Genomic DNA, 27,786 nt, shown 5'->3' on the forward strand with positions numbered 1-27,786 from the left:
TCCCTCGAACCCGGGAGGCGGCGGTTGCAGTGAGCCGAGATCGCACCGCTGCAACCCAGCCTGGGTGATATGGGGAGCCCCTGTCTCAAATAAAATAAAATTAAAATAATAAAATAAAAAATAAGAAGAGGAGCAGTTCAGGGGTGCTCCCAGTGCCTGGGAGCCCGACATTCAGGATTCCCAGCTGCTGCTTTTGGAGCCATACGACCCAGCCCTAGGGGCTTGCCCCTGAGCCCATGACCCACAGCGCCAGGAGCAGCCCTGGCCGTTGGCCCTGGAGTGGAAATAGCCGGGGCCTTCACCCCTGGAGTGGGACCATTCTAGGTGCACGATCACTCTATGCTGTCCTCAGAAGCCCCCGCGGGCTAAGCACCCGCTGCTGGTGCGCGTCCCCTGCAGGGCTCCTCCCGCCTCACCTCCCCACCCCTGCACCTGGCAGCCCTCCCGGACACCCCACGGGCTCTTGAGTCCTCATCTCAGGTCGGCTTCTGGAGGGGGCACCCCAAGCCAAGACTAGGCAAGAATGAGGCGAGTTCTGAGCAGCCACAGTCAGTCTGGTCCACGGACGCCACGCGCGTTTTATTTTTAGGTATACACACAAAGAGGAAGAAGGAAAGGAGTGCCCCCAGCATGGATTGAGTCCAAGCCCCCACCGCGGAGGGGGCCGTCACTGTCGAGTCTTCTCTGAAGAGGCCTGGAGGGAGGTGGGGTCCCCACGTGCCCTCGCCGTGCCCGGCGAGAGTCCTGGGCCTGTGCCACCAGGGGTCTCCTACCGGGGCCAGCCGTCGGCCAAGGGCAGCCGGCGCAGGGCGGGCCCGGGCCGCAGAGGCTCTGCCAGGGACCGGGCGAGGAGCAAGGGGTAGGGGAAGGTCTTAGGAAAGTCGCCGGGGCCCCCGGGGGCCGGAGAGAGGCGCTCGGACTTGATGCTGACTGGGGGGGTCGGCGGGGAGGCGCCGCGGGTTGGGGGGCCCTCCTCGCCCAGGCTTCGGCCCCCACTGCAGGGGGAAAGAGAGAGGGAGGCCGTGAGCTCAGCGAGGAAGGGAAGGAAGCCAGGGGATGGCACAGCGTGGGCAAAGGCTTGGCAGGAGGACCTTGGGAAAGGAGGGGGTGGCGGTCCCTCTTGGGGCCTCAAAATAACTGCCCATCCGCACCGGAAGTGTGCGCAGTACCAGGGATGGCCACCAGAGGACAGCAGCGGCAGGGGCTTTGGAGGAGCGGGACTTGAGCTGGGGCCGTCGTCAGGGCACTTACCTGGGCTGGGAGGGCACGGCGGGGGGCCCATCACCCCTCGAGGGCTGCCAGGGGGCCAGGGTGGGGGGCTGCAACAAGCCAGGGGGCGGTGGAGGGTCTCCCAGGCCATATTCTGCTGGGCAGGAATTGGGGGCTGAGGCCTGGACCTCTCCTTAAGCCTCTTGCAAACCTGACCACCCCCGGTGAGTTTTGAGTTCTGGTGGGTGAGAGAGTGTGGAACTCCCAGAGGGCAGGAGTACGGACGCTTCCCAGGCGGGGCGGGGCGGGTTAGGGGGTGTACCTGCGGGGCCTGCCGGAAGGAAGGGGAAGCTCCCCAGCGGGGGTCCAGGGGTTGCAGTGGAGCAGGGGCTCTGCAGGCCACTGTAGAGGCTTCTCTGTGCGGAGAGAGGGTGAAGGGGAAACTGAGGCCCACACCCAGCCCGCCCTGTCTGCCCTCATCAGCCCCACCACACCCTCCCCTCACTCACGGAGGTGTTTAGTGCCCCTCGGGGCCCAGCCAGGCCACCAGGTAGGTCTGGCCTCCGCCCTTCCGTCGCCAGGTACAGTGGGGGTGGTGTGTTGCTCGTGAGGTGGCTTGGTGAGAAGAGAGGGTGCACCAGGCCTGGGGAAGAGGAGACCCCAGAGAGAGAGGACAGGCGGACCATGTCAACTAATGAAGTCTGAGGTTTAGAGGTGATGCACACAGTCCGGCAGTGCCAGAGCCAAGATGCACCCACACAGCCCCCCAGGACCCCACCCCCACCCCACTGTCCCATGCTCACCTGGGGGCCCGGCTTTGGGGGCTGCTGGTCGGAAGGGAGATGGGCGGCTCTGGGCGGGCAGTGCCTCCCCAAGCCCACTGGGGTCACAGCCTGGTGGCGGCAGGGCCCCGTACACCATGTCTGGGCTGGGCATAGCAGGAGCTGCAGGCTTTGGGTAGAGAGGGGATGGGTCAGATGATCCCAGGCCAGATGGGGTCCAAGGGAGAAAATCCTGATGAGTTCAGGGGCCCAGCTCTACCTTCAGGAAGCCTTTGCTGCACCTCCCACCAGGCTCCCTACCTGCTCTAACCCCACAGGCTGGGGGAGCTTCTGTCTGACTGCCTATCCTTGACAGGTAGGTTCAGAGCCAAGGCCTCTCACTTAGTGTAGAGTTGGCACTGAGGGGGCTGCACAGAGTGTTTGATGAATCAAAGATGAAATGAAGGCGGGAACTGTTCACCTGTTGAACTCTTACTCATCCTTCAAAGCCCCAGCTATGGTGCCCACTTCTCAAAGAAGCCTTTCCTGCCCAACCAGGTGGAGACCTGCCTCCAAACTCCAGGATCTCTGGCTCTAAGCCCCTCTCTCAGTACCAGCCTCAACAACTTGGGCCTAGGAAGTAGGAGGAATGCCTCATTCACAGAGCCAGGGAGTCACTTACATACAGCCGGGGTCGGGGCAAGGCTGGATCACCCCCTTCGCCTGCCAGCCTCCGAAACTTCTCTCCTGGCTCCTCAGGCCCTTCATCTGGCTCCACTTCTGGCCCATCTAGGCCAATGCCCCTCCGCTTCAGCGTCTATGGGGACAGGAGACAACAGGGTAGACGCTTACCCCTACCCTAGCCAGGGAACCCAGTTCTATGGGAGAGGGGAGAGACTATCCCCATCCAGCCCCATGAGTGGGGAGGAATGCAGGCATGGCCTGCTCTAGCCACACCCCACTGACCAAACCCCAGTGAGATACCAGCTAGCAATTTCCTCCCCTGGGACCAGAGAGCCCAAGGTCCTGCCCAGATCGACATAGCAGGAGCTGAGATTCATGCAGGCCTGTTGGCACTGTCCTAATGCTGCTCCTGACATGACTCCAGGACCTCCCTTCTGCCCCCACTTGCAGCCTCATAGCCTGGCATCAAAAGCTGCTTAAGAGGCTGGGCGCGGTGGCTCACGCCTGTAATCCCAGCACTTTGGGAGGCCGAGGCAGGTAGATTCACTTGAGGTCAGGAGTTTGAGACCAGCCTGGCCAACATGGTAAGACCTCCATCTCTACTAAAAATATACAAATTAGCCAGGCATGGTGGCGTATGCCTGTGGTCAGAGCTATTTGGGAGGCTGAGGCAGGAGAATACTTGAATCTGAGAGGCAGAGGTTGTGGTGAGCTGAGATTGTGCCACTGCACTGCAGAGTGGGCGACAAAGCGAGACTCGGTCTCAAAAAAAGAAAAAAAAGCTGCTTAAGAAACGCCAGCAGATTTCCTGAGCTGCCTTCTCCTGCGGCCACAGAACCACACACTCCTGGACCCCAACCTCTTCTTTGCCACCTTCTGCCCCACACTTCTAAAACACTGAGGACTCCCAGGCCTAGCCCTAGCCCGCTGCTCTCTGCAGCCCTTAGGCTTTAGCTTCCCATCCCAGTGAAGACCCCTCTGTCTTATTTATTTATTTATTTATTTATTTGTTATTTTATTTACTTATTTTTTTGAGACAGAGTCTTGCTCTGTTGCCCAGGCTGGAGTGAAATGGCGCGAAATTGCTCACTGCAACCTTCGCCTCCCGGGTTCAAGCAATTCTCCTACTTCAGCCTCCCAAGTAGCTTGGATTAGAGGCATAAGCCACCACGCCCGGCTAATTTTTGTGTTTTTAGTAGAGACTGGGTTATGCCATGTTGGCCAGGCTGGTCTAGAATCCCTGACCTCAAGTGATCCCCCTGCCTCAGTCTCCAAAAGTGCTGGGATTGCAGGTGTGAGCCGCCACAACCTGCCAGATGTGCTTTATTTCTGCTGTCCCTAGAAAGGTCCCCCGACTCTAGGGACAGCCGAAATAAAGGACATCAGCCCGTAAAGCCAGATGAAGATGCTCATCTTTTGTGCAAACCGAGGGTCCCTGGGCTCTGAGAAAGCAGTGTGCACAGGGCCTGGTGGGGCTGGGGAGGAGGACCTGGGGTACCTCGAGGATATCAGTGTTGGTGCGGCTCTCGTGGGGCTCGCTGTACTCCGTGTACTTCAGCAGCACGCGGTCCATGTCCGTGCTGGCGTACTGGAAGAGGCGGTTGGCGCTGTTGAAGATGATGAGGGCTATCTCACAGTCGCAGAGCACGCTCAGCTCATAGGCCTTCTTCATCAGCCCGAACTTCCGCTTGGTGAACGTTACCTGGACCCAGGATCCGCAGGGGTAGGGGAGAGAAGAAGAGACGAATGTGGGGTGGTGTGGGGGAAGTGGCAGGGCCTAACTCTTCCCCGAACATACCTCAGGATTCTTTCTGGCTGCGCTGGTAATTCTCATGTCACAACCTAGCAAACTCCTACTGGAGCTTCAAAACCCAGCCCAAATGTCTCCTGCCCTTTGAGAAGTGTGCCTTGGGTTCCCAAGCAGAGCCCACATGCTCTCTCTGGGCTTTCCCAGTTCTGGGCCTCCCTCTGTTCTGGCCCTCTGAGTTGGGTGTGGCTGTGTCGAGCTCCATCTCCCCTGTGGCTGGGGTTCCAGCCATCAGGGAGAATAAATGAATAAATGATCATGAAAATGAGCAGGCCGGGCACGGTGGCTCAGCCTGAGGTCCCAGCACTTTGGGAGGCCGAGGCAGGAGGATTGATTGAGGTCAGGAGTTCGAGGCTAGCTTGGGCAACATGGTGAGACCCCGACTCTACTAAAACTACCAAAATTAGCCTAGCCGGGTGTGGTGGCGGTCGCCTGTAATCCCAGCTATTTGGAAGGCTGAGGCAGGAGAATCACTTGAACTCAGGAGGCAGAGCTTGCAGTGAGCTGAGATTGCTCCACGCACTCCAGCCTGGGTGACAAAGTGAACTCTGTCTCAAAAAAAAAGAAAAGGAAGGAAGGAAGGACGGAAAGAGAGAGGGAAGGAGGGAGGGAAGGAGGGAGGGAGGGAAGGAGGCAGAGAGGGAAGGAGAGAGGGAGGAAGGGAGGGAGGGGAAACAAGAAACACTGACAAGCTGGGCACAGTGGCTTATGCCTGTAATCCCAGCACTTTGGGAGGACGAGGCCGGCGGATCACAAGGTCAGGAGTTCAAGACTACCCTGGCCCACATGGTGAAACCCCGTCTCTACTAAAAATGCAAAATTAGCTAGGCATGGTAGTGCGTGCCTGTAATCCCAGCTACTCAGGAGGCTGAGGAAGGAGAATCGTTTGAACCTGGGAGGCAGAGGTTGCAGTGAGCTGAGATCGCACCATAGCACTCCAGCCTGGGCAATAGAGTGAGACTTCATCTCAAAAAAAAAAAAAAAGAAAAGAAAAGAAAGAAATGCTGACACAGCATCAGGACTCCTCATGCCTCCTCATTCCCCTGCAGTTCAATTGGTCAGGTCAGCCCCTTGCCTAGGCCACGCCCCCTGCTAGGAATGTCTTTCCCAACCACTGTTCCACCTGGTGGAACTCACCTGCCGATTCCTTTGGTCCAGGATGCGGGAGATCTGGATTTTTTTCCTCCCCATCGTCCCAGGCTGAGTGGAGTGATCTCTGTCTAGGAGGAGAAGAGGGAGAGGACAGAGTGAGTGGGTGGAGAGTGGGGAGGGGTACCCCAGCCTCACGCCTCTCCTCTACCTGCCCCTGTCAGTCACTGAGGGGAAGATGATGGGGAAAATCAAGGCAGGCTGGGTCACTGTCGCAGACTCCGCCCCCGGCCAGCCCGAGGATGCAGTAGAGGCTCAATAAACATGTTTAGACCAAATGGGGCATGGTGGCTCACGCCTGTGATCCCTAGCATTTTGGGAGGCCAAGGCGGAAGGATCACTTGAGCCCAGGAGTTTGAGGCCAGCCTGGGCAACATGTTGAAACCCCGGCTCTACAAAAAATGCAAAAATTAGCCAGGCATGGTGGCACACGTCTGTAGTCCCAGCTACTCTGGTGGCTGAAGTAGGAGGATCACTTGAGCTGGGGAGGTTGAGGCTGCTGTAGCAGGAGGATGCAGGCACACTCTGGAAAGGCCTCCAGCTCGGAGTCCTTGGGCCAGGATGTGGGCCTGGCATCCACTTGGTGACTTGGAAGAACTCCTGTACCCCACTCAAGGAGATGTGAGATTGCCCTGGTAGGGGTCCCAGAAGGAGGAGACTGCTGGACTATGTTGGGGTCCAGGCCTTCCCCAGAGACCCCCACGCGAGGTTCCTGGGAACAATCAAATCACGTGGCCTGTCCTGCAGCCACTGCCCGCTGTACAGACATCCCCTGACACCCCAGGGGACATCCCCGCTCCGCCAACTGTGTGACCACACTCCACCTCCCAGCCTCTACCATGTCACAGGTGACTGAGGCTGCAGGCAAGGGGCCTCTCCAGGGTCACGCGGACCTGCGCTCGGGCCTGGCCTTCCCTCTGACCCTCAGGGCAGCCCTCAGCACAGAAGGCCCTTTCCCCAGGCCTTAGTTTGCTCTTCTGTGAATGGGCTGGTATGAAATGCTGAGCACCCACCACCAGGCTTGGCAACAAGTTATCAAGAAATCCAGATCAGGCCAGGCACAGTGGCTCACGCCTGTAATCCCAGCACTTTGGGAGGCCCAGGCAGGCAGATCACTTGAGATCAGGAGTTCAAGACCAGCCTGGCCAACATGCCAAAACCCTGTCTCTATTTTTTTTTTTTTTGAGATGAATTTCACTCTTATTGCCCAGGCTGAAGTGCAATGGCGCAATCTCTGCTCACTAACACCTCCGCCTCCCAAGTTCAAGTGATTTTCCTGCCTCAGCCTCCTAAGTAGCTGGGATTACAGGCACCCTCCACTATGCCCAGCTAATTTTTGTATTTTTAGTAGAGATGGGGTTTCACCATGTTAGTCAGGCTGGTCTCAAACTCCTGACCTTATGATCCACCCATCTTGGTCTCCCAAGGTGCTGGGATTACCACTGCATCCAACCTACCGTGTCTCTATTAAAAATGCAAAAATTAACCAGGTGTCGTGGTACACGCCTGTAGTCCCAGCCACTTGGGGGGCTGCGGCAGGAGTGCCGCTGCACCCCAGCCTGGGTGACAGAGCAAGACTTTGTCTTAAAAAGAAAAAGAAAAAGAAATCCGGCTGGGCGCGGTGGCTCATGCCACCCAGTATTTTGGGAGGCTGAGGTAGGTGGATCACGAGATCAGGCGTTTGAGACCAGCCTGGCCAACATGGCGAAACCCCATCTCTACTAAAAATACAAAAATTAACCAGGCATAGAGGTGGGCGCCTGTAGACCCAGCTACTCGGGATGCCGAGTCAGGAGAATCCCTTGAACCTGGGAGGCAGAGGTTGCAGTGAGCCGAGATCCCGAGACTTTGACAGCCTTGGCAACAAAGTGAGACTCAGTCTCAAAAAAAAAAAAAAAAAACAAGAAGGAAAGAAAGAAATCCAGATTGTTCTCTGGGAGTGGTCACAGGGGCTTGCCAGACCCCTGCCCAAGCAGTCTGGGAAAGGCCCTCCATTATCCTAGGGCCCGGAAGTGTCAGATACCTCGACTGGCATACATGGCATGCTGTGTGACCCCAGGCACACCCTCTGCCCTCTCTGGGCTGGGTCTCTGAGCCCCCACAACTATGTAGAGCTCAGGCTGTCGGTCCCAGACCCTCAGCTCCAGCTTAACTTGCTAAATTTAACCTCCAGGGCTAATTTTAATCCCCAGCCGGAATCGGGACTGTTCCCACGGCTGGGATGTGTTGCCCCCACCCTGATGGGTCCCTGGGGGGTGGAGGGGGGCCTTGGTCCAGAGGTCCCAGTGCCAAGATGACTCCGGAAATGCCCCTGATGCCCGGGGTCCCATGAGAGCAGTGGCAGGGCTGGGGCTTAGGCCTGAGTCTCTTAAGCATGGAAGACCTCACTCGAGCCCCTTCTCACTCCATCTGTCCCCATTTTAGACATAGACACCACGGCTAGGGCAGAGGTCATGCGATGGGGGAGAACTGGGCAGTCTCTGTCTGCACTGAGACCCTCAGAGCTGAGACAGGAAGTGAGTTCCAGGCAGAAGGAATAGCAGGTGCCAGGGCCCTGAGGAGGGATAAGAAACAGCTATGAGGGGCCGGGCGCGGTGGCTCAAGCCTGTAATCCCAGCACTTTGGGAGGCCGAGACGGGCGGATCACAAGGTCAGGAGATCGAGACCATCCTGGCTGACACGGTGAAACCCCGACTGTACTAAAAAAAAAAAAATACAAAAAACTAGCCGGGAGAGGTAGCGGGCGCCTGTAGTCCCAGCTACTCGGGAGGCTGAGGCAGGAGAATGGCGTAAACCCAGGAGGCGGAGCTTGCAGTGAGCTGAGATCCGGCCACTGCACTCCAGCCTGGGCGACAGAGCGAGACTCCGTCTCAAAAAAAAAAAAAAAAAGTAACAGCTATGAGGTTGGAGGGTTCAAGTGATTCTCCCGGGTTCAAGCGATTCTCCTGGGTTCAAGTGATTCTCCCGTTTCAGCCTTCCGAGTAGCTGCGATTACAGGCATGCACTACCACACCCTGCTAATTTTTGTATTTTTAGTAGAGACGAGTTTCACCATGTTGGCCAGGCTGGTCTCGAACTCCTGGCCTCAAGGGATCTGTCTGCCCTGGCCTCCTAAAGTGCCGAGATTACAGGCGTGAGCCACCATGCCTGGCCATATTTATTTATTTTTTTGAGACAGAGTCTTGCTCTGTTGCCCAGGCTGGAGTGCGGTGGTGCAATCTCAGCTCACTGCAGACTTGACCTCCCAGGCTCAAGTAATCCTCCCACCTCAGCCTCCTGAATAGCTGGGACTACAGGTGAGTGCCACCACTCCCTGCTAATTTTTGTTTTATTTTTGCAGAGATGGAGTCTGACTATGTTGTCTAGGTTGGTCTCAAACTCCTGGCTTGAAGTGATCCTCCTGCCTCAACCTCCCAAAGGGCTGGGATTCCAGGTGTGAGCCACTGTACCTGGCCCACTGTGGGCCTTCTGAGCTGGAGGAGGGCTGTGGATTTTGGTCTAAGAGTGATGTGGAGCTATGAGGGCATATTTTATTTTATTTCCTATTTTATTTTTCATTTTTAATAGATATATATTTTTGAGATGGAGTCTCGCTCTGTCACCCAGGCTGAAGTGCAGTGGTGCGATCTCGACTCACTGCAACCTCCACCTCCCTGGTTCAAACGATTCTTCTGCCTCAGCCTCCCATGTAGCTGGGACTACAGGCATGTGCCACCACGCCCGGCAAATTTTTGTAGTTGTAGTAGAGACGGTGTTTCACCGTATTGGTCAGGCTAGTCTCAAACTCCTGACCTCATAATCCGCCTGCCTGGACCTCCCAAAGTGCTGGGATTACAGGCATGAGCCACCGCGCCCAGCCTTTTATTTTATTTTTTGAGACAGAGTCTTGCTCTGTTATGCCAGCTGGAGTGCAGTGGCGTGATCTTCACCTCCCAGGTTCAAGCGATTCTCCTGCTTCAGCCTCCCAGGTAGCTGAGATTACAGGCGTGCACCACCACGCCTGGCTAATTTTTGTATTTTTTTTTTTTTTTGAGACGGAGTCTTGCTCTCACCCAGGCTGGAGTGCAGTGGCGTGATCTCGGCTCACGGCAAGCTCTGCCTCCTAGGTTCACGCCATTCTCCTGCCTCAGCCTCCCGAGTAGCTGGGACCACAGGTGCCCGCCACCACGCCCGGCTAATATTTTTTTTGTATTTTTAGTAGAGACGGGGTTTCACCATGTTAGCCAGGATGGTCTCGATCTCCTGACCTCGTGATCCGCCCGCCTCGGCCTCCCAAAGTGCTGGGATTACAGGCGTGAGCCACTGCGCCCGGCATAATTTTTGTATTTTTAGTAGAGGCAGAGTTTTGACAAGTTGGCCAGACTGGTCTTGAACTCCTGACCTCAAGGGATCCAGTGGCCTCGGCCTCCCAAAGTGCTGGGATTCCAGGCATGAGCCACTATGAGAAGGTTTTTTTTTTTTGTTTTTTGTTTTTTTTGAGACGGAGTTTCGCTCTGTCGCCCAGGCTGGAGTGCAGTGGCCCGATCTCAGCTCACTGCAGTCTCCGCCTCCTGGGTTTAAGCTATTCTCCTGCCTTAGCCTCCCAAGTAGCTGGGACTATAGGCCCCTGCCACCATACCAGGCTAGTTTTTTGTATTTTTTAGTAGAGACGGGGTTTCTCTGTGTTAGCCAGGATGGTCTCGATCTCCTGACCTCATGATCCGCCCGTCTCGGCCTCCCAAAGTGCTGGGATTACAGGCGTGAGCCACCGCACCCGGCCTATGAGAAGGTTTTAAGCAGAGAAGGGATGGGCTTGGTTTATTATTTTAAGACTCAGCTCATGGCTTCCATGGAGAGCAGGTCTGTTGGAGGCCAGGATGGAGATGATGGGCGGCTGGAGAGGAGGGAAGGGCTGTGTCTGTCTGGACAGAGACTGGGGGTAGGGCCCCCTCTGTGCTGGGCCTGTGCCTTGCACTTTAAGTCACTGTACTCCAGGGTGCTTTAGTCCTCCAGAAGCCAGCAGGCCCTACACCAACTCTGGAGCCAAGCCTGACAGGTGCAGATGAACGCATGCAGGAGTTTCACTCTCCTGAACCCCAGTGACGTGGAACCAAAGCCATCCTCCACTCTAGCCCCTGAGGGAATCTACCCAACACACAGCTCTGAGCATGGTCCTCTCCTGCTCACACACTCTCCATGGCTCCCCACTGCCCTTATGAGAAAGTTCCAGCACTTAGCCTGGCATTCAAGTCCTCTTCCCAAATCAGCTCTTGCCTGCTTCTCTCTCTTCGATAAATATCTCTTGACTAGAAGGAGCCTTTCCCCTTTTTCACCAAGCCAACTCCTATTCAAACGTTAAAACCCAGTTCAAAAAACCCATTCCTCTAGGAAGTCCTCCCTGCCATTCTTCTGGTCTCCCACAGTCACCATCCTCCTCCAGTTCAGATTCCATGGCATTGAGGGTATATATATCCAGATTTGTCTCCTCCAGACTAAAAGCCCCTCTGGATAAGGACTAGGAATGGACAGTAAGGTTTGGTGAGCAGAGTAGATCAAGAGAGATGTCACTGACCTCCTCCACAACCCTACAGCTTCCCTCAACAACTTCCTCTCAGACTGCCCCAGCTGATACCCTGCCCAGAAATACACGCGCATGCAAATCCAGCCACTCAGCGTTGACTTGTCTCGGGCCCAGGTGTGAAGGGCCAGGCAAAGAATGCGGAGGCGGCAGGCCAGAGTGTGTATGTATATTTGTAGTCACATGCAAATCCCTGCCCAGAGCCGCAGACAGACCCTGGTGGCCCATTCTCCAGATGTTGGTGTGATCGGAACTGCTGGGGGAGGTGGCGGCACAGGCTGAATGTGCCAGGCACGAGGGGGGAAGCTGAGGTTTGGGGAGGCCTCTTCCGCACACACATACCCTCCCTGCTTTGTCCAGCCAGAAATCAGAGAGCTGTGGCATCTGCCCAGGGCAGAGGCAGAGAGGTGGACCTATTGACCAAGGAATGAAGCATAGAAGAAAGAACAGGAGAAGAAACCCAGGAGAGCTTCCTGGGGGAGGAGGCATGTAGTTGGAGGTAGATGCAGAGGCTGGATGGGATCCTGAGCAGAAGGGGAGGGAGGTGGGCATTTGAAACTAAGAGTCCAGCACCTTCCTAGCCCTTTTGTTGCACCCTCATACTTAGCATTTATTAAGCATCAACCTGTGCAAGTCACTGAGCCAAGAACTGACCTCAGAAGAAGTAGAAAGCTTAAGTAGACCCAACAACCATAGAAGATTAGAAAGGTGACTCAGGACCTAGCATTAAAAAAGTAATAAACTGGGCTGGGCACGATGGTTCACACTGGTAATCCCAGCACTTTGGGAGGCCAAGGTAGGAGGATTGCTTGAGCCCAGCAGTTCAAGACCAGCCTAGGCAACATAGCGAGACCCCTATGTCTAAAAAAAAAAAAAATTTTTTTTGAAAGGCAATAGAATTCAAGGCTGCAGTGAGCTTTGAGCCACTGCACTCCAGCCAGGGCAACAGAGTGAGACTCTGTCTCTAAAAAATAATAATAATTTCAAAATTAAAACAATAACTAAAAAACATGTTTAAAGGCAACAGGTCCAGGTGGTTTTACAGCTATTTTCTCAAATCTCACACAACAGGAAAGTGCAGTGTTATTTCAATGAACTTAGATCTTTGAAATAGATGGGATCTAGCCAAGTCATTTTTTTTGTTTTTGAGATGGGGTCTTCCTCTGTTGCCCAGGCTGGAGTTCAGTGGTGCAATTATAGCTCACTGTAGCCTTGAACTCCTGGGCTCAAGTGATCCTCCAGCCTCAGCATCCCGAGTAGCTGGGATTACAGCTAAGTGTCACCACACCCAGCAAATTTTTTAAAACTTTTTGTAGAGACAGGGATTTGCTATGCTGCCCAGGCTGCTCTCAAACTCCTGGCTACTCCCAGATACTTCCAGTTACTTGAGAGGCCAAGGTGGGAGGATTGCTTGAGGCCAGAAATTGGAGACCAGCCTGGGCAACATAGCGAGAACCTGTCTACAAAAACAGTGAAAATTAGCTGCACGCCGTGGCACACACCTGTAGTCCTGGCTATGTGGGAGCCTGAGGCTTGAGGATTCTTTGAGCCCAGGAGTTCAACATTACAGTGAGCAATGATCTTGCAAGCTCTTCCACTTCCAGCTCTCATGCATCGCTGGTGGTAGAGGAAAAAGGGACAAACACTTGGATAATTCTCTGGCATCTACTAAATCTGAACAGATGCCTACCCTGTGACCCAAGACAAACGGGTCCAAGTTGCACCTGAAGATACAGACAAGAATGTTTTCTGCCGCTTCGTACATCATTGCCTCAAACTGGAATCAACCCGGAAGCCCTTAATGGGAGAGTTGGTCAACACGTTCTTGTCGATTCTATGATCAGTTATGGCACAACACAGAAAAGGGGTGCACTCTTGCTACACACAACCACGTGGATGAATCTCAGAGACCATTGGCCAATTCGACGATCCCAGACTCCACCGAGAGGACGCGCTGTGTGATTTTATTTACATGAAGTTTCAGAACAATCAAAACTCACTGATGCAGCTGGATGCTGTGGCTCAAGCCTATAATCCCAGCACTTTAGGAGGCCAAGGCAGGCAGATCACTTGAAGTCAGGAGTTTGAGACCAGCCTGACCAACATGGCAAAACCCCATCTCTACTAAAAATACAAAAAGTAGCCGGGCGTGGTGGCATGTGCCTGTGATCCCAGCTACTTGGGAGGTTGAGGCAGGAGAATCACTTGAACCCAGGAGGCGGAGGTTGCAGTGAGCCAAGATTGTGCCATTGTACTCCAGCCAGGGCAACAGAGCGAGACTCCATGTCAAAAAAAAAAAAAAATCCCTCAGTGAGGCTGATGGACATCAGACAGCACATTGGTCACCCTGGGCAGCAGCTGTGATTAGGCAGTGGCCCAAGGGGGAAGTCCCAGGGGCTGGGGAAGTCCTGTTCCTGGATCCCAGGTTTGGGTACACAGATGTGTTCGGTTTGTGCAAATGTGTTGAGCTCAACTCTACTGATTTGTGCATTTTTCTTCATGTGATTTATTTCAAAACGAAGATTTCTCTCTCTCTCTCTCTCTCTCTTTTTTTTTTTTTTTTTTTTTTTGAGGTGGAGTCTTGCTCTGTCACCCAGACTGGAGTGCACTGGATGATCTCAGCTCACTGAAACCTCCATCTCCTGAGTTCAAGCAATTCTCCTGTCTCAGCCTCCCGAGTAGCTGGGATTATAGGCGTCTGCCACTGTGCCTGGCTAATTTTTGCATTTTTACTAGAGATGGGTTTTCACCATGTTGGCCAGGCTGGTCTTAAACTCCTGGCCTCAGGTGATCTGTCCACCTCGGCCTCCCAAAGTGCTGGGATTACTGGCATGAGCCATGGCGCCTGGCCCAAAAAGAAGATTTCTTAAAAAGCTTCCAGCCAGAGCAACATAGTGAGATCCTGCCCCTGCCCCTAAAAAAAAAAAAAAATTGGGGCCAGGCGCAGTGGCTCACGCCTGTAATCCCAGTGCTTTGGGAGGCTGAGGTGGGAGGATCGCTAGAGCCCAGGAGTTCAAGACCAGCCCGGGCAACATGGCAAAACCCTGTCTCTAGGAAAAAAAAAAAAAGTTAGCTGGGTGTGGTGGCATGCCTGTGGTCCCAGCTACTCAGGAGGCTGAGGTGGGAGAATCAGTTGAGCCCAGGAAGCAGAGGCTGCAGTGAGCCAAGATCACACCACTACACTCCAGCCTGGGCAACAGAGCCAGACCCTGTCTCAAAAAATAAATAAACAAAAATAAAAAATTTAGCCAGGTGTGGTGGTGCGCCCCTTAGTCTCAGCTACTCAGGAGTCTGAAGTGGGAGGATCACTTGAGCAGGGGAGGCAGAGGTTGCAGTGAACTGAGATCCCGCCACTGAACTCCAGCCCTGGCAACATTGTGAGACTCTGACTCTAAAAAAAATTTTCTTTTCTTTTTTTTGAGACAGAGTTTCGCTCTTGTCACCTAGGCTGGAGTGCAGTGGTGCAATCTCAGCTCACTGAAACTTCCCCCTCACCAGTTCAAGCAATTCTCCTGCCTCAGCCTCCTGAGTAGCTGGGATTACAGGCGCCCACCACTACACCCAGCTAATTTCTGTATTTTTAGTAGAGATGGGGTTTCACCATGTTGGCCAGGCTGGTCTCGAACTCCTGACCTCAGGTGATCCACCAGTCTCGGCCTCCCAAAGTTCTGGGATTACAGGTGAGAGCCACAGTGCACAGCCTAAAATAAATAAATAAATAAATAAATAAATAAATAAATAAATAAATAAAAATTTAAATCTCGCCGGGCATGGTGGTGTCTGCCTGTAGTCCTAGCTACTTGGGAGGCTGAGGCGGGAGGATGACTTGAGCCCAGGAGGTGGAGGCTTCAGTGAGCTATGAGGGGGCCACTGCACTCCAGCCTGGGTGACAGAGTGAGACTCTGTCTCTAAAAATAAAAAAGCTCCCTGCTGCTTATGGCTGCCTTGGGGAGCGGTGTCTGTTCAGGCTAGAGTGAGGTGACACGAAGAGGCTGAGCCAGTGGGAAATACGGAGTTTGAATGGAGACAGGGGTGGCACCTGGGCAGAAGTGGACTGTTCATTTGGTGACCAAAGGGGCAGGATGTGCTGGTGACCTGGGATAGAAGAGGAGCCTGGTGATCCCAGGCCTGAGCAATGTGAGGGTTAGGGGGAATTGAGAGGACAAAAGAAAAGCTCAGGAATACGGAAGCATCAGAAATTCTCTGGCAGTATCTGTGGTCACTAAGTCAATCAACAAACATTACCCTGAAGCTCTTCAAGCCATAGATGATCATCTCCACAGACTGGCGAGGCCTCTTAGACCCCCAGTAATGGAGATGGGGTGCTGGAGGGAATCCCACCCCTCCGCTGACCCTTCCCCTCTGGCCTCTCTGCGTGGTAGGACTCAGTTTTCTCACCTGTTAATTGGGGGTGAGAATCCTTCTCCCACCAGCTGGGGAGAGGGTAGGGAGCAGGGGTCTATTGAACTTTTTTTTTTTTTTGAGACTCGCTTTTTTTGAGTCTCGCTCTGTCGCCCAGGTTGGAGTGCAGTGCCGTGATCTCGGCTCCCTGCAACCACTGCTTCCCGGGTTTAAGCGATTCTCCTGCCTCAGACTCCCGAGTAGCTGGGATTACAGGCGCCCACTACCACACCTGGCTAATTTTTTATATTTTTGGTAGAGACGGGGTTTCAGCATGTTGGTCAGGCTGGTCTTGAACTCCTGGCTTCAAGTGATCCACCCACCTCTGCCTCCCAAAGTGCTGGGATTACAGGCGTGAGCACCCGCACAGGGGCCTCTACTGAACTTTTCTTCTGGCTTCTGGGAAGCCAAAAGGAAGAAGGTCCGGGTCTTGGAACTAGGGGTGCTGAGTCAGTGCCGCATCCTGCAAGACCACCTTGAAATACTGTCATCAGTCACCTGCTTCCTCCCCTGTAAAATGGGTCACAGCATCCTAACCTCACAGGCTTTGCAGCAGGGGTTTAAGAGAAAAGATTAGGAGCAAGTCAAGTTCCCTTTCTTGGCACCCGTGCGGGACTTTACTGGGGGGCTGAGCTGCAGTCACTTTGCCAGACCCCTGAGCCCGCAGGGAGGCCATGGCTTGGCGGAGGAACCCAGGCCGGGAAAGGAGAAGTGAGAGGCAGGTGGGTCGGGTGGGGGTGGGGGTGAGGGCCCGCGGGAGGCGATGAAGCGGGGAGGGGGCACTGCTCGTGGGCCCTGCAGCGAATCAGGCCTGTCGCCCCGCCTCACGCAACCCAGGCTGTGGTTTCATCACCTGCTCCCCAAGTACCTCATTATGGGCGACAGGAAGAGCCCCTTGGAAAGCCAGGACCCCTCCTCCCCTCTCCTGGGGGCTCCAGCGGCTCCGACCCCAGCTGCAGGCGACCCTCCTTCCCCAGCCAGAGCCCTGGGCCTGCCTCCTCCCCTGGGGGCCTAGGGAGGTGGTGCCCAGGTCGGGGGGCAGGTAGGTGACTTGGCGGCCTGGCTCAGTTCACAGCGGTCCCTGGAGCCCCGCACCTGCCTTCAGGGACTCAGGGGAGAGGGTGGGCTCGGGCAGTGACTCCCCCGTTGCTGAGCTTCTCTGGAACTCAGTTTCCTCCCCCGGAAAGTCAGGGGGTAGCAGGAGCCACCTGGCTGAACTGAGGGGAGGGGCTTCATAGTAAAGTGCTTTATAGATGCGGGGAGCGTTTGTGGCCGCCGGGCCCTGATGCCTCTCAGAAGGCCTTGGGGTCACCTCTCCATCCTGGGGGAACCCAGCTCAGATTGAGGGCCCCAGAAAGCTCCTGGTGGAGTGCTGGGGGACAGGGGCGGATGGGGTTGGGGGTCACTCCATCCTTGTATGGGCACAATGGGAGGTAGGAATATTCCCCACACATGGAGACCCCCAAACAGCCGCGGAAAATCCACAGATGCCCAAAACATAACAGATACCCCAAACACACAAGGATTGCTCCTGCGAAAGTCCCCAAAATATATGTAGTTCACAGTACGTCAAACCCCCAACCCACATAGCTCTCCAAACACACATGTCCCCAAAACGCATTCTGTTCCCTCTGCATAGACAGAACCTGAACACACTCAGACACACCCAGACGCCCCAACACATGCCAATCCCCCAAATGCAGACACATACAGATCTCCCTAAACACATGCCAGTCCCCCAAATACACACAGACCCCTTTCCCCTGAACAATATGGAGACCCCCACTAGACGCATGCAGACTCTTCCAGAAAACATATACAGACTTCCCCCAATCCACACTGGTTCCCCCATTACACAGGTAGGGCCCCCCATCCCTGCAGTGGTATCACCCACACTCTGGCTTTCCTCTTTTTTGTTTTTTTGTGAGACAGAGTCTCGCTTTGTCACCCAGGCTGGAGTGCAGTGGCATGTTCTCCGCTCACTGCAACCTCTGCCTTCCAGGTTCAAGCGATTCTCCTGCCTCAGCCTCCCCAGTAGCTGGGATTACAGCCATGCGCTACCATACCCAGCTAATTTTTGTATTTTTAGTACAGACAGGGTTTCACCATGTTGGCCAGGCTGGTCTTGAACTCCTGGCCCCGTGTGATCTGCTACTACAGTCTCCCAAAGTGCTGGGATTATAGGCTACCATACCTGGCTGGGTTTCTTCTTTTTAATTATTATTATTATTTTTTGAGATGGGGTCTCACTCTGTTGCCCAGGCTGGAGTGCAGTGGCGCCATCATAGCTCACTGCAGCCTCCAATTCCTGGGCTTAAACATTCCTCCCACCTCAGCCTTCCCAGTAGCTGGGGCTACAAGCGCACACCTATCTTTTAAACAGACTATGCCAGGCTAATTTTTAAAATTTTTGTAGAGAAGGGGGTTTCACTTTGTCACACTGGCTGGTCTTGAACTTCCGGCCTCAAGCTATCCTCCTGCCTCAGCCTCCCAAAGTGCTGGGATTATAGGTGTGAGCCACCACACAGGCCTGGCTTCCTTCCCAAGGCAGGGTGGTCTCCACCCACCAGGGGTGAAATGCAGGCTGGGGGCATCTGAGGCTAGATTTGAATGGGTAGTGTTAGAATCCAGGAATCTTAGAATGTTCCAGCTGGGGAAGGCCCCATGGGGGTCCTTTTCTCCACAGGTCCCTCTGGCATCCATGGGGAAAGTGAGGCCCAGTGGGGAGCCCTCAGACCCTCCTTCCCACCTCTCCCTGGGCCTGCTCCTGGGAGGGACAGCTCCTGTTCGAGGGGCAGGAGTCCAGGGTGAGTGGGACCCCCTGTGGGATGCCCCCTCTGCTCTGCTCCGCTCCAGGATCCCATTTTGGCCATGCACAGAGAGGCCAGGGCTGGGGCTGTGGGCTGGTCAGTCCAGGATCCCACCACTTGCCCACTGCGTGATGTTTTCTGAGCCTTGGTTTCCTGTGTCTACAAGGGGTCCATGCAAACTCCCCAGGGACCCACCCACCTCTCCCCTCACTTGAAAAGGTGTCTACCAGCACACTCCCAGCCTATCTTTTACCCGTTTGGGGGCATCTGCAACAACAGCCCCAAACTGATCCCCTACCTGCCCATCACTCTCCCTTTTCCCGGACTGTGTCCAACCCCGGGACACCCTTCTAGGTTTGCCCAAGTCCAGGAGTGTCTCCATGTCCTCTAAAGACCTGCAGAAAACCCTCTTTCTGGAGGCACCACATTTTTTTTAATGTTTATTTTAATTTTTTCAGGCAGGGTCTCATTCTGTCACCCAGGCTGGAGTGCAGTGGTGTGGTCTCAACTCACTGCAGCCTGGACCTCCCGGACTCAAGCGATCATCCCACCTCAGCCTCTGGAGTAGCTGGGAGTAGTACGATGCCACATCTAGCTAATTTTTGTATTTTTTGTAGAGCTGGGGTCTCCCCATGTTGCCCAGGCTGGTCTCGAACTCCTGGCCTCAAGTGATCCTCCTGCCTTGGTCTCCCATAGTGCTGGGATTACAGGTGTAAGCCACCACGCCCGGCCAAATTCAACTCTTTCTGCAGCACTCAGCCCTATCAGATTTTTTGGTGTGTGTTTCTTTATTGCTTTCTTTGATGAGCATCTCGTCCTGCCGGGCTCCCCAGCGCCTAGTACATAGAAGGCCCTCAGTCACCCTTCTTTGAATCAATGAGCAAACAACTGCTTCACAAACAGAAGCAACACTGACAACTTACTCAGTTTTCTGTTTTTCTTTTTTCTTTTTTTGAGATGGGGTCTTGGTCTGTCACCCAGACTAGAGTTTAATGGCACAATCTGGGCTCACTGCAACTTCCGCCTCCCAGGTTCAAGCCAATCTCCTGCCTCAGCCTCCTGAGTAGCTGGGACTGCAGGCGCCTATCCCTCCACGTGGCTAATTTTCTGATTTTTTGACATCTTATTTTTTGTAGAGACAGGGTCTCACTAGGTTGCCCAGGCTGGTTTGAACTCCTGAGCTCAAGCAATCTGCCGGCCTTGGCCTCCCAAAGTTCTGGGATTATAGAAGTGAGCCACCACACCCAGCAACTACTTGTTTTTTTCTTGAGATGGGTTTCGCTCTTGTTGCCCAGGCTGGAGTGCAATGGCGTGATCTCAGCTCACCGCAACCTCTGCCTCCCAGGTTCAAGCAATTCTCCTGTCTCAGCCTCCCTAATAGCTGGGATGACAGGCACGCCCCCACCATGCCCAGCTAATTTTGTATTTTTAGTAGACGAGGTTTCTCCATGTTGGTCAGAATGGTCTCGAACTCCCGACCTCAGATGATCCGCCCACCTCGGCCTCCCAAAGTGCTGGGATTACAGGTGTGAGCCTGGCCCTACTTATTCACTTCTCTTTGAAACACCTCATGGTCCACACAACAAATTTAAGGCCCCATCCGGCCCACAGGCTGCCAGTTTGTGGCCCCTCCTCTAAACAACCTTCACAGCAAAACAGTCAATTGGACAGTGCTGATGCTCCTCTCAGGCCAAGGAACTGACCCTCTGAATGTCCCACTGCCCAGCTTGGGAGAAAACCATGTCCAGGTGACCATCCATGGCAAACCTGACCTGGCACAGGCACTCTCACCTGGCCAAGAAGTCCTGTTCCAGGCCGGGTGTGGTGGCTCACGCCTGTAATCCCACTACTTTGGGAGGCCGAGGTGGGCAGATCACTTGAGGTCAGGAGTTTGAGACCAGCCTGGCCAACATAGTGAAATCCCATCTCTACTGAAAATACAAAAATTAGCCGGGCATGATGGTGGGCGCCTGTAGTCCCAGCTACTCAGGAAGCTGAGGCAGGAGAATCACTTGAACCTGGGAGTCAGAGGTCACCCAGCCCATGGAGCCAAGAGAGACCCCACACTCTGAATTTGACCCTGCTGTCCCATGCAGGCTAGAGTCCAAGGCTCTCTCAGGCCCCCAGTGATGTCCCCTGAGCCACAGTAGTGGCCGCAGGGACAGCCGAAGGTTTTCCTCTCTTTGTTCCAGAGAAAGCTCTCCCTGTGGGGCCTCGGAAATGTATCCCCAGATGCCCCAGCCTCCCTGCTTGGGAAATTAGCACATCTGTCAGCACTGGGCAGAAAGGACTCTGCCCACAAGCCCGGCAGCCCCAAGATGCAGCCAGCAGGGACCCTGAGATGGGGCTTTAGGACATTGTCAGCCCCCAATATCTTCCCGCAGAAATGTCTGGGAGCCCATCAGGTGCCGGGGATGCAGGAGCAGGGGGTGGGCACAGCAAGGTCTCCCCCATCACCCAGTCTGATGGGGGAGGCAACAGCGGCCACATAACTGTATCTGGGAAGAAGGACTTCAAGGAAGAAATTCAACAGGGGGAGGCAGTGGAGGGTGGGGCAGGGGGAGAGCTACTTTGGACAGAGGGTCCAGGAGGGCTTCTCTGAAGAGGAGTGGTCTTGAGGAGGACAGGACACCAGCCACAGGGTGGTGATGTGTAGGGGCGCCACACCTGCAGTCCCAGTTACTCAGGAGGCTGAGGTATGAAAATTGCTTGAACCCAGGAGGCGGAGATTGCAGTGAGCCGAGATCGCACCACTGCACTCCAGCCTGGGTGACAGAGCAAGACCCTGTCTCTGAGGTGTCTCAGGGAGATGGGAGCCAGCCTGCCTGGTGGACACAATGGCAGGTGCAAAGGCCCTGAGGTGGGATTGTGCTAAACAGGTGGGTTCCAGGAGCAGGCAAATCCCATGCAGCTAGGGTGGAGTGAGCAAGGGGTGGCTGGAGACAGAGAAGGTCAGAGAGGCATTGGGGGACAGAAAGAGGGTGGACGTAGAGCAAGAGGGAGCCATGGAAGGTGTGTGAGGAGGGGAGGACTGCGGTCTGATTCGGAATTTTCAGAAGACCCTGTGGCGTCCATGGAGAAAAGGCCTGTTGGAGCAGGAAGCCAGGCCAGCATCCAGCTAGGGATGATAGGGCTTGCACCAGGCACAGGCTGCAGGTTGGAACAGTGGGCAAGGCAGGCCCATGCCCACAGCAGCCATGACTCTTATTACCATCCACCTCCATTTCTCCCTTCCTCACGCCCCACCTTGACCTTGGGTGAACCTGGGCTTGGAGGGAAACAGCACCTGGCAGAGGGCGGAGAGGAAAGGGCCCTGGATGGGCTCACAAACACCTCCGCTTGATCACAGCCCAGATGGGACCTTCTGTTATTGAGCCCTTACTGTCTTCGCCGGGCCCACACCCCACCTCATTTACATATAAGACCTGCCTGACCCCCAGACACCCCAGGGAAGCAGAGATAGTTGCCCTGTTTTACACAGGATTCGGCAGGCTTCTTCCAGGGCCACATGGTGAGACCCCCAGATCCCCACCCAATCCTGGGCTGCACCCCGGGGCCATCATGTGACACCTCAATCTCACCACCCCCACCCAGGCTGGGAAGTGGGCCTGGGCCTGTCCAGCCCAGAATCACCATCACAGTGTCCAGCAAACTCAATCCTGGGCCCCAGGGTATCAGGGTAACCACACAAGTCCCCAGGATGCAGCCCCAGAGAGGCCCTTTGGAGGCTGAGAAACGGGATTTAACTTCCTTGCCTACCCCATGGGGATTCACAGGCCGGGGCTGGGGCGAGTTCCCTGAACCCAAAACTGATCCCAGACACATTCTAAATCTTCTCAGAAAAATGGCATCTGGCTGGGCTCATGCCTGTAATCCCAGCACTTTGGGAGGCCGAGGCGGGAGGACCATTTGAGCCCAGGAGTTTAAGACCAGCCTGGGCAACATAGGGAGACCCCATCTCTACTTAAAAAAAAAAAAAAAAGGCCGGGCGCAGTGGCTCAAGCCTGTAATCCCAGCACTTTGGGAGGCCGAGACGGGCGGATCACAAGGTCAGGAGATCGAGACCATCCTGGCTAACACGGTGAAACCCCGTCTCTACTAAAAAATACAAAAACCTAGCCGGGCGAGGTGGCGGGCGTCTGTAGTCCTAGCTACTCGGGAGGCTGAGGCAGGAGAATGGCGTGAACCTGGGAGGCGGAGCTTGCAGTGAGCTGAGATCCGGCCACTGCACTCCAGTCTGGGCGACAAAGCGAGACTCTGTCTCAACAAAAAAAAAAAAGAAAAGAAAAAAGAGGCCAGGCGTGGTTGCTCACGCCTGTAATCCCAGCACTTTGGGAGACTGAGGCGGGCAGATCATAAGGTCAGGAGATCGAGACCATCCTGGCTAACATGGTGAAATCCTGTCTCTACTAAAAATACAAAAAATTAGCCGGGCGTGGTTGCGGGCGCCTGTAGTCCCAGCTACTTGGGAGGCTGAGGCAGGAGAATGGCGTGAACCCGGGAGGCGGAGTTTGCAGTGAGCCAAGATCACACCACTGCCCTCCAGCCTCAACAGAGTGAAACTCCGACTCAAAAAAAAAAAAAAGCTAGTCATGGTAGCGCTCCCCTACAGTCCCAGCTACTCAGTAGACTGAGGTGACAAGATCACTTGAGCCCAGGAGTTCAAGGTCACAGGGAGCTGTGATTGCAACACTCAAGGAAAGACAGACAGAAAGACAGTCTGTCTCCAGACCACTCTGTGCCTCGAATCTTCCAGAAGGGGGCAGGGAGTGGTGGCTCATGCCTCTAATCCCAGCACTTTGGGAGGCCGAGTTGGGCTGATTGCTTGAGCCAAGTTCAAGACCAGCCTGGGCAACATAGGGAGACCTTGTCTCTAGAAATAAATAAATAAATAAATAAATAAATAAATAAATAAATAAAAGTGGGCCAGGTGCGGTGGCTCACGCCTATAATCCCACAACTTTGGGAGGCCAAGGTGTGTGGATTGTTTGAGTACAGGAATTCAAGACCAGCCTGGGCAACATGACAAGACCCCATCTTTATTTATTTATTTTTAATTAGGTGGGCACAGGCCGGGCACGGTGGCTCACTCCTTTAATCCCAGCACTTTGGGAGGCCAAGGCGGGTGGATCACCTGAGACCAGGAGTTTGAGACCAGCCTGACCAACATGGTGAAACCCTGTCTCTACTAAAAATATACACATTAGCCGGGAATGGTGGCACGCACCTGTAATTCCAGCTACTCAGGAGGCTAAGGTAGAAGAATCGCCTGAACCTGGGAGGCGGAGGTTGCAGTGAGCTGAGATTGTGCCACTGCACTCCAGCCTGGGCAACAGAGTAAGACTCTGTCTCAAAAAAAAAAAAAAAAATGTAATCCCAGACTTGGGAGGCCGAGACGGGCGGATCACGAGGTCAGGAGATCGAGACCATCCTGGCTAACACGGTGAAACCCCGTCTCTACTAAAAAATACAAAAAACTAGCCGGGCGAGGTGGCGGGCGCCTGTAGTCCCGGCTACTCGGGAGGCTGAGGCAGGAGAATGGCATAAACCCGGGAGGCGGAGCTTGCAGTGAGCTGAGATCCGGCCACTGTACTCCAGCCTGGGCGACAGAGCGAGACTCCGTCTCAAAAAAAAAAAAAAAAAAAAAAAAAAAAAAAAATTAGCTGGGTGTGCTGGTGTGAGCATGTATTCCTAGCTCCTCAGGAGGCTGAGGCGGGAGGATCACTTGAGCTCAGGATGTGGAGGTTGCAGCGAGCCAAGATCACACCATTTTACTCTAGCCTGGGCAACAGAGCAAGATGCTATCTCAAAAACCAAAAGAAAGAAATAAAACAAAAAAACACCTCTTCCAGAAGGCCAAACACCCAGCATGTCTACACTCATTGCACCCAAGTTGCGGTGAACAAATGTTTTTAATTCGTCTTCCCTTCTTCATTTGCATTTTCCAGATGTTCACCTGGTTGGGCCATAGTTTAACCAAATAAATCGTTCGGGCCGGGCGCGGTGGCTCAAGCCTGTAATCCCAGCACTTTGGGAGGCCGAGGCGGGTGGATCACGAGGTCAGGAGATCGAGACTATCCTGGCTAACATGGTGAAACCCCGTCTCTACTAAAAATACAAAAAATTAGCCGGGCACGGTGGCGGGCGCCTGTAGTCCCAGCTACTTGGGAGGCTGAGGCGGGAGAATGGCGTGAACCCGGGAGGCGGAGCTTGCAGTGAGCCGAGATCACGCCACTGCACTCCAGCCTGGGAGACACAGTGAGACTCCGTCTCAAAAAAAAAATAAATAAATAAATAAAATAAATCGTTCGTTGGGATGGGAAAGCCAAGACTGGGTTCAACTTGCTCGGCTCACAGGAGCGGCCACAAAGTTCAGAGAGGGGCAGCCACCTGTTGGGGGGTCACACAGAGAGGAGGGAGAGGAAGCTGGGCCCTGCGCCCCCGGCCTCTGTTCTCTTCAGGGGCTGAGGCATGGCCTTGAGCTCCATCCTTTTTCTGAGGGGCCTAGTGTTACTACCTGACCTCAGCCTTCCCTCCTGCAAACCAGCTTCCTGCTCTCTCAGGTGATACCCCAAGATCCTAAATGTCCTGAAATTCTGTCTGCTGGAGGCCAAGCTTCCCTCTTTACCGCACAACAGGCAGGAGACATGAGGGAACAAGCCTGCCTTTTTAGAGAGCCCCTTTCACCTCTGGAAATCAGTCCTCAGACACTGGTCCTCCGAAGTCGAAATAGATTTTTGTATCCAGTTTCCTTCACTCCAAGAGTCTGAGAGTTCTTGTCCCTAATGCCCAAGGTCCAGGGGCCCTACCCTTTCCCAGGGATGATTCTTGGCCAGGCTAGTCTGAGGCCTTTATTATTTTTTTGTTTCTTTTTCTTTTTCTTTTTTTGAGACGGAGTTTTGCTCTTGTTGCCCAGGCTGGAGTGCAATGGCGTGATCTTGGCTCACTGCAGCCTCCACCTCCCGGGTTGAAGCCATTCTCCTGCCTCAGGCTCCTGAGTAGCTGGGATTACAGGCGTGTACCATCATGGCCGGCTAATTTTGTATTTTTAGTAGAGACGGGGTTTCTCCATGTTGGTCAGGCTGGTCTCGAACTCCTGACCTCAGGTGATCCGCCCCGCTCCCCCACCCCAGCCTCCCAAAGTGCTTGGATTACAGGTGTGAGCCACCGTACCTGGCCATTTTTTTTTTGTTTCTTTTCTTTATTTTTATTTTTATTTTTTTAGAGACAGGATCTTGCTCTGTCACCCAGGCTGGAGTGCACTAGCTCAGTCATAGCTCACTGCAGACTCGAACTCCTCGGCTCAAGTGATCCTCCTGCCTCAGCCTCCCGAATAGCTGGGACTATACATGTAAGCCACCACACCTGCCTAATTAAAAAAAATTTTTTTTTGGACGGACACGGTGGCTCACTCCTGTAATCCCAACACTTTGAGAGGCCGAAGTGGGCAGATCACATGAGACCAGCCTGGCCAACATGGTGAAAATTAGCTGATCATGGTGGCACATGCTTGTAGTCCCAGCTACTCGGGAGGCTGAGGCAAAGAATCAATCACTTGAACCCAGGAGGCAGAGGTTGCAGTGAGCCAAGATTGAGCCACTGCACTGCAGCCTGGGTGACTGAGTGAGATTCCGTCTCAAAAAAAAAAAAAAAAATTTTAAGCTGGGTTCAGGGGCTCACGCCTGTAATCCCAGCACTTTGGGAGGTTGAGGCGGGTGAATCATTTGAGGTCAGGAGTTCAAGACCAGCCTGGCCAACATGGTGAAATCCCATCTCTACTAAAAATACAAAAACTAGCCAGGCAGTGGTGGCACATGCCTGTAATCCCAGCTACTGGGAAGGCTGAGGGAGGAGAATCGTTTGAGTCTGGGAGGTATAGGTTGCAGTGAGCCAAGATCACCACTGTACTCTAGGCTGGGCGACAGAATGAGACCCTATCTCAAAAAAGAGGAGAGAGAGAGAGAAAGAAAGAAAAAGAGAAAGAAAGAAAAAAAGAAAAAAGATGGGGGTCTAGCTATGTCACCCAGGCTGGTCTCAAACTACTGGGCTCAAGTGATCCTCCTGCCTCAGCCTCCCAAAGTGCTGGGATTACAGGCATAAGCCACGGTGCCCGGCCAGCTATTTCTGACTAATTGGGTCTGCAACTAGGGGTTAGGGTGGCCAGGGACCCAGGTCGCCCATATCTGCAGCCCTGGACCCCAAAAGAGACAGGGAGTGAGGACTGTGACCATGAAAGTAATGCTGCCACCACCTTGTCGTGTGCTAACAACCACACGGGGATGTGACTCTTGTTCCTGTACCCAAGTCCCAGGTACAGTCATTGAGGCAGAGGGAGGAGGGTTGGCCCAGGCAGCTGTTGCTCCCCCATTCCAAGGTTTATGCCTACCGTCCTGCTGTGACAAACGAGTGTACACCCACAGAAGGAAGGCATAGGGTTGTGCGCAGGGGACGTGCTAATGCTAAAGGAGTGCACATCAGGAGAGAGGGACATCGCATGCCACATCATAGAGCTCACAGACACATAATAGGGCCTCCCTGCATCACGATTTTGGACACACAGCTAACTCTCCAACTCCCCGACTCACACCAAACCTCAGACGCAGAGCCCTTGGACACACAACTTCCAGACCCATACACCTCAGATACACACCCCTTGGAGACACAACTCCCTCCTACCACAACCTCCGGGACTCACAACCCCACGACACACACCCCTTTAGACACACACCCCACCCTGGGACGCCCAGCAGTACACGCGGACCTCCAAAACCCACCTAGCCCGCAGAAGCCGTTCAGAGGACACCGCAGGAGCCTCAACCCGATATGACACGCACCTGCTCGGCCTGAGCCCTGGGACGCTGGGCGCACGGACCCGCGGCGGCTGCACGAAGATCAGGGGCCCGCGGCCGCAGGTGCCTTGGGAGCGGGCGGCCCTGCCCCCGGGAGCTGATTGGGCGTGACGGGCTTATTTGCATAGAGGGCGTCACCCTGGAGGCGGCGATGGGCGGGCACTTGGGCGTGGCCCCGCCCCGGGAGTTCATGGGCCTGGGACTCAGACGCGAAAGGATGCTGGGGCGCCAGGGGTGGGGGCGCGGATAAGGAAGAAGCAGGACGAAGGGAGGGGTCTGGATCAGACTGGCCAGGCTTTCCCCGCCCTCACTGGGCGCCCTTGACCTTACTGCCGACCCCTGACCCTACTGTGACCCTAACCCTAATTCTAAACCTGTTCCTAACTCGGCCCAACTTGCCTGGATTAATTCCATCCTGAGCGAAATAGAACTCCGATCCCGGACCCCGTCGACCCGAGGAACCAAGCCCTTCTCGCAGGGAACGCTGACCTTCGCGCTCACTAGAATGGAAAGACTGCAAGACGGGGCTCTGGGGTCGCCTGTGTGGCCTCAATCAACT

At 54.4% G+C, this 27,786-nt stretch overlaps 1 protein-coding gene across 2 annotated transcripts; it reads right to left on the minus strand.

Moving 5' to 3' along the window:
• Nucleotides 1-553: 553 nt before the first annotated feature.
• On the minus strand, nt 554-27,786 carry LOC112612356 (myocyte-specific enhancer factor 2B-like). Of its 2 annotated transcripts, XM_025366780.1 has the most exons (10): nt 27,213-27,786; nt 12,670-12,784; nt 5,599-5,681; nt 4,153-4,356; nt 2,653-2,787; nt 2,013-2,160; nt 1,719-1,852; nt 1,532-1,625; nt 1,252-1,363; nt 554-995 (listed from the first exon to the last, which is right to left on the minus strand). In XM_025366780.1, the coding sequence occupies exons 1-10, from the start codon at nt 27,417-27,419 to the stop codon at nt 770-772; spliced, it is 1,458 nt and encodes a 485-aa protein (XP_025222565.1). In that variant the 5' UTR covers nt 27,420-27,786; the 3' UTR covers nt 554-769. The 2 variants fall into 2 exon arrangements, with proteins under 2 accessions (XP_025222565.1, XP_025222566.1); XM_025366781.1 differs by lacking the exon at nt 12,670-12,784 and having other exon boundaries at nt 27,213-27,297.

This window comes from Theropithecus gelada, chromosome 19, assembly GCF_003255815.1.
Source record: "Theropithecus gelada isolate Dixy chromosome 19, Tgel_1.0, whole genome shotgun sequence".
In the NCBI taxonomy this organism is placed as follows: domain Eukaryota; kingdom Metazoa; phylum Chordata; class Mammalia; order Primates; family Cercopithecidae; genus Theropithecus; species Theropithecus gelada.

Bases quoted from the DNA above. Each gene is read 5' to 3' on its own strand.
- LOC112612356 (XM_025366780.1), bottom strand. From the start codon at position 27,419: ATGAACTCCCGGGGCGGGGCCACGCCCAAGTGCCCGCCCATCGCCGCC. The intron at 4,357-5,598 runs GTGAGTTCCACC...TCCTGGGTCCAG, and splicing joins TGGACCAAAGGAATCGGCAG to GTAACGTTCACCAAGCGGAA. The intron at 2,161-2,652 runs GTAAGTGACTCC...CTCTACCCAAAG, and splicing joins TGCCCCGACCCCGGCTGTAT to CCTGCAGCTCCTGCTATGCC.